Genomic DNA, 5,923 nt, shown 5'->3' with positions numbered 1-5,923 from the left:
TGGCTCCTCAGTTCGATGACAGGCCACCATGTCCAGACGCCATCATTGACAGGTGCAAGGCGGCGTGGGAGAACTTCAAAGGCTTCAACCAGGATGTTGTTGTCTCTGTCATGACACATGCCCTAGCGGTAGTCTAGTCCCACTACCCTACGATCAATCTTCAGGCGATAGGGTCCGAATTTGCTAGAGGGACGGGTGCGACAAAGTAGGAGCAGCTAAAGGATTAGGTGGAGGACACGGCAAAGAAGCTGGCGGGCAACATTGATGTATTCAGTGAGGTAGACAGTGATGATCAAGCCTAATAGCCTGAGTGGAGAGGGACCTGTATTGAACAACTAGAGAGGAGGGTTAAATGTGTGAGGGCATAAACAAACACTTATGTATTTGTATAAATGTTGTAAGTAGACGTTGTATGCATGTTTGTGTGGCTTGCTAGCGCTTTTGGTGAAAAATAGATGTATTGTTAACCCTAACGCATTTATACGTGGTATAAGTAGCGTCCGAGCAGTTAGTTCATTACTGAGCTCTTGGCCTTGGCTAGCCCATATTCCATAACATCGAGCACTGGAGCCCATGCACGTGTAGGAGGAACAGATGTGACCGAGGAACCATAGCCGACCACTCATAACACAGAGCGCTGGAGCCCATAGCACAAGTAGGGAGAGATCGGAGGCAGGGTTTTCTCCAAGGAACATAGAGCGAAACATGTGCTACTCGATGGTTGGTGAAATATCTTAGAGATATTTCAGTATGGAGAAACAGGGTGGAGCATTTATGGAGATCACGTATAATTTTTGAAGTTTGTTAAGGAGTAGCTCAGAGCTGGTAATCATAAGTGGAGATTAAACTAGAGTGGAGAAATAATGGGGACAAATTGTAGCAACAAAAACTTCATTCATTATGGAGTGGAGAGTATATATCTAGAGCATTTCAAGGATAGAAACATATAAGTTGCTCGATGTGCCATGAATTGGGGATATTGACTCCCTCCATGTCACATAGCCGATAAGACCTTAGTTGGGTAACCTCCTTGGCCATGTAAGGCCCTTCCTAGGGTGCGGAGAGCTTGTACATCCCTTTGGTTTTCTGCTTTCTGCGGAGAATGAGGTCGCCAACCACAAATGAACGTCCTTTGATGTTGCGATTGTAGTATCTTCATAGGCCTTCTAGGTATTTGGCTATGTGGATGCAAGTGATCAGGCGTTCTTCTTTGGCCCTATCAATGTCCTCTGTCCGAACAGTTGTGGCTTGCTCTTCATTATAATGTTCCAACCTAGGTGCTCGGAAGGCAATGTCTGTGGGAAGTACAACCTCTGAGCCGTAGACCAAAAAAATGGAGATACACTAGTGTTGCGATTAGCTTGAGTGCGCAGTCCCCAAACCACAGCTAGAAGCTCTTTGAGCTATCTGCCCGAATGCTTTTCCTCTTTCTACTATAGTCTCTTTTTGAGGGCATCGAAGATCATGCCATTCGCCCATTTGACCTGGCCATTGGCTCTAGGATGGGCAACAGAGACATATTTGATAGAGATGCATCGGTCTTCATAGAAGTCCCAAAAATGGTGACCAGTGAATGTAGTTCTGAGGTTGGTGATAATGCTATTTGGGAGACCAAATCTATGGATGATATCTTCAAAGAGCTCGACTGCCTTCTTTGTAGTAGCCGAAACAAGCGGCTTGTACTCAATCCACTTGGAGAACTTGTCAATGGCAACGTACACGTATCGAAAACTGCCTAGCGTGGGCTTGAAAGGCCCTATCATGTCTAGTCCCTAGCATGCAAAAGGCCAAGAAGCTGGGATGGTTTGCAATTCCTACGTCAACATGTGTGTTTGCTTGGCGAAAAACTGACATCCTTCACAATGTCGGATGAGGTCTTCTGCGTCGGAGATGGCCGTGGGCCAGTAAAAACTAGCTTAGAAAGCTTTGCCGACCAGGTTTCTAGAGGCCGCGTGATTGCCATAGGAGCCAGAGTGTATTTTAAGGAGTAGTTTTACACCCTCTTCTCGGGTGATGCATTTCTATAGTATCCCTTCCTTGGCGCCTTTCCTCATCAAGTTCCCCTCTACTAGCACGTAATGCTTACTGTGATGAATGAGGCATTTAGTTTTAGTCTTATCGGTGGGTACATCGGCACTGGTGAGGTACTTGAGGAACTATTCCCTCCAATCTACGACCGGCGAAGGTACTGCAAGTACCAGCTGCTCGGCGGGGGAGGGGGATTCCTTGAACTTCCTTCTCTTCCTTAGTAGATGGTGTAAAGAGGTCTTGAATGAAGACCCTAGGTAGAATCATGGCACTAGAAGAGTCTATCTTAGATAGGTGGTCGACGAGCTAATTTTGATCTCATACCACGTGGTGGTAGTCGATACCATAGAACTTTCCTTTGAGTTTCCTGATCTCAGCGCAGTATGCGTCCATCTTCTCACTGGAGCAAGATCAATCTTTGTTGACTTGGTTGATATCCAATGTGGAGTCTCCATATACCATGAGGCGTTTTACGCCGAGCTCGACAGCTATACGAAGTCCATGGAGACATGCTTCATATTCCGCGGCGTTGTTGGAGGCTGAAAAATGAATTTGGAGGATGTAACGGAGCTTGTCCTTGGTCAAAGTAATAAACAAGATGTCGGTGCCAGCGCCATTGATATTGAGTGAACCATCGAAATACACTATCCATTGCTCAGGGCTAGCAGCAGGGATGGGCTCTTGGATCTCGGTCCACTCAGTGACAAAATCATCCAGCGCATGTGACTTAATGGTCGACCTGCTCCTGAATTCAATGAAGTAAGTGCCAAGCTCGACTGCCCACTTGATGATGTGGCCATTGGCCTCTTTGTTGCAGAGGATGTCCCCTAGAGGGAACTTGGTGACCATGACAATCTTGTAGTACTAGAAGTAATGGCGGAGCTTGCATGATGTGATTAGAATGGCATACAACGGCTTCTGAACTTGAGGGTAATGAGTTTTGGACTCATTAAGAACCTCGCTGATGAAGTAGACCAGACATTGCACCTTATAGGTGTGTTCGACCTCCTCACGCTCAACGACGATAGCTGTGCTAATGACGTGAGAGGTAGTAGCGATGTAGATCAATAGGGTTTAGTCTGGTTGAGGCACCGTCATGATCGGAGGCTTCGTTAGAAACAACTTGAGATGCTCGAAAGTTGTATCAGCCTCCTCCAACTAGGAGAAGCGCTTGGAGGACTTGAGTAGTTTGAAAAATGGTAGTCCCTTTTTGCCGAGGTGCGATATAAAGCGGCTAAGAGCAGCCATGCACCCTGTGAGCTTTTGTATATCCTTTACGCAGGTTGGCTATTTTATATTGGTAATGGCGGTGACCTTGTCGAGGTTGGGTTCGATACCATGGGCACTGATGATGTAGCCTAGGAGTATACCAAATGGAACTCCAAAGATGCACTTTGAAGGGTTCAACTTCCATCTATATCTTTTCAAGTTGGCAAACGTTTCTTCAAGGTCGACGATGAGACTTTCGGTGGTTTTGGACTTGATGACCACATCGTCGATGTAAGCTTTGATGTTGCAGCCTATCTATTGGTCAAGGCACGTCTGGATGGCCCTTTGGTAGGTCGCCCAGGTGTTTTTGAGTCTGAAGGACATGGTGGTATAGCAATACACACCGAAAGGTGTGATGAATGATGTTTTGATCTGATCATCCTCTTTGAGGGATATCTGGTGGTAGCTAGAGTAATAGTCGAGGAAGGAGAGGAGTTCACAGCCGACGGTGGAGTCTACAACCTCATCTATCTGAGGTAGATCAAAAGGGTCTTTAGGGCAGTGTTTGTTGAGATCGGTGTAATCAACGCACATTCTCCATTCTTTATTCTTCTTTTGAACAAGGACTGGGTGTGCCAACCACTTAGGATGATACACTTTTTTAATAAATCTGGCTACTAGGAGCCATTTTATTTCTACCCTAATAGCCTCCTTCTTGTCTAGCACGAATCGTCGAAGTTTCTACTTGATCGGTTTGGCTATCGGCGAGACATTCAAGGAGTGCTTGATCTTCTCCCATGGTACCCCTGGCATGTCTATAGGTTTCCAACCAAACACGTCAGCGTTGGGACATAGGAAAGGAGATGAACGTGCTTTCCTATTTGGGGTCGAGATGATCCCCAATCTTGATGGTCTTGGTGGAGTTGTCGAGGTCGAGGCCAACCTCCTTTGTTTCCTTGGACTTGGTGGAGGCACGAGGAGGCTCCAGTGATGGGATCTCCAGGTCATCGGCGAGCACCGTCTTGGCATCGTTGACCATGCTGGACATCTGGATGGAGAGGTCGGTGGCTTCGGTGAGGGCGAGACTCTCTGTTTGGCAGGCATAGGTGATGGAGAGGTTGGCCCATAGAACTAGAACTCTTGTAGGCGAAGGCATCTTCAATACCAGATAGGCATAGTGTGATATGGCCACGAACTTGGCCAGAGCTGGCCGACCAAGTATGAAATGGTAAGTGGTGTTCAAGTCGACAACATAGAAGTTGATGTGCTCGACACGGAAGTTGCTTGCCGTGCCAAATTGTACCGGGAGGGTGATCTCACCAAGCGATTTGGATGCCCTGCCAGGTACCATGCCCTAGAAGGAGGAGTCATAGGGAGTGAGGTCTTTTATTCCAAGGCCCAACTCCTTTAGGGCCCCAACGAAGAGGAGGTTCAGAGCACTTCCGCTGTCGACATGTACTTTCCTGAAGAGTACTTTCTTGATGGTTGCATCAAGGGCAAGGGGGAAATGCCATATGTAAGGGATGTCCACCCACTGGTTGGCCCTACTAAAGGTGATGGGAACCTTAGACTAGGGGCGATAGCATCTTCTGTGTTGATGGTGAGCACCCGATGGGCGGTGAGCTTTTGATCTCTTCTGCTCTTGATGGTGATGAGGCCCCCGAAGATAGTGGCAACTACTTTGTCTTGATCCTAGAAGGCATTGTTGTTGTCCCCAGGTGGCTGGTGACCTCTGGCTTCATCGTCATTATCATTGTCCTTCTTTTCGATCTTGAACTCCTTAGCTAGGCCAAGGCAATCCTTCATCTTGTGCTCGCTGTTCTTGTGGAGGGGGCACGGTCCTTCAAGGATCTTCTTGTACTGCTCGTCATAGTTATGCCTGGTGCAAGGTTCATCAACGATGGTGATGATGTTGTCTGGTCAGTGATGGCGATACTGACCAGTTTTGGACCCTTCCGGGCGATCATGACCACTGTCATGATGGTGGCCGTGGTCGTCGTTGTGGCGGTCATTATGGCATTGTTTGTCGGGGCGCTCGTTGCTGCGGTGAGTTGGGCGGTGAGTGCCCGCATCCTCATTGAAGTGAACTTCAACCTCTTCAGTGTCGGCATACTGATCAGTAGTCATGATCATCTCGCCAATCCCCTTTGGCAGCTTATGATTGAATTTGGAGTAGAGGTTGCGGTGATGGAGTCCTCGGACAAAGGTGGTGATGACTTCTACTTCCGTGATGTTGGGAATAGAATTCGTCATCTAGGAAAATCGCCTGATGTAATTATGAAGAAGCTCGGACGGTTATTGATAGATGCAATTTAGATCGTGCTTGGTGCCCGGCCGAGTACACGTAGCCATATAGTTGTTGGTGAAGACCTTCTTTAGTTGTTCCCAAGATTCGATGGAATCTAGTGCGAGGCTCATGAACTAGTTCATTGTGGTTGGTGTGAGCATGATGGGAAGATAGTTCGCCATGACACTGGAATCTCCCCCCATGGCACGCACAGCGGTGGCATAAGCCTATAGCCACTGTGTGGGGTTCAGCTGCCCCTTGTAGGGTTCAACCCTGGTGATTTTGAAACCATAGGGCCACTAGAGTGTTTGGAGTGCTCTTGTGAATGCTCAGGGCCCTTCAGGATCATCACCGTCAGGATCTGCAGCATTGCCAGCATTAAGTGGCTGGAGAGCTGCA

General features: G+C 47.7%; 1 protein-coding gene across 1 annotated transcript; it reads right to left on the bottom strand.

Annotated features, from left to right (window-relative positions):
- Nucleotides 1-4,114: 4,114 nt before the first annotated feature.
- Nucleotides 4,115-4,588, bottom strand: LOC136491705 (uncharacterized). The gene has a single exon (XM_066487964.1). It carries the CDS (start codon nucleotides 4,586-4,588, stop codon nucleotides 4,115-4,117), a length of 474 nt encoding a protein of 157 aa, XP_066344061.1.
- Nucleotides 4,589-5,923: the final 1,335 nt, after the last annotated feature.

Source organism: Miscanthus floridulus, chromosome 11 (genome assembly GCF_019320115.1).
Source record: "Miscanthus floridulus cultivar M001 chromosome 11, ASM1932011v1, whole genome shotgun sequence".
NCBI classification, from domain to species: domain Eukaryota; kingdom Viridiplantae; phylum Streptophyta; class Magnoliopsida; order Poales; family Poaceae; genus Miscanthus; species Miscanthus floridulus.
This window is presented reverse-complemented; position numbering and strand designations above follow the sequence as displayed.

Excerpts from the sequence above, each read along its gene's own strand:
- LOC136491705 (XM_066487964.1), bottom strand. The coding sequence starts at position 4,588 with ATGGTACCTGGCAGGGCATCCAAATCGCTTGGTGAGATCACCCTCCCG.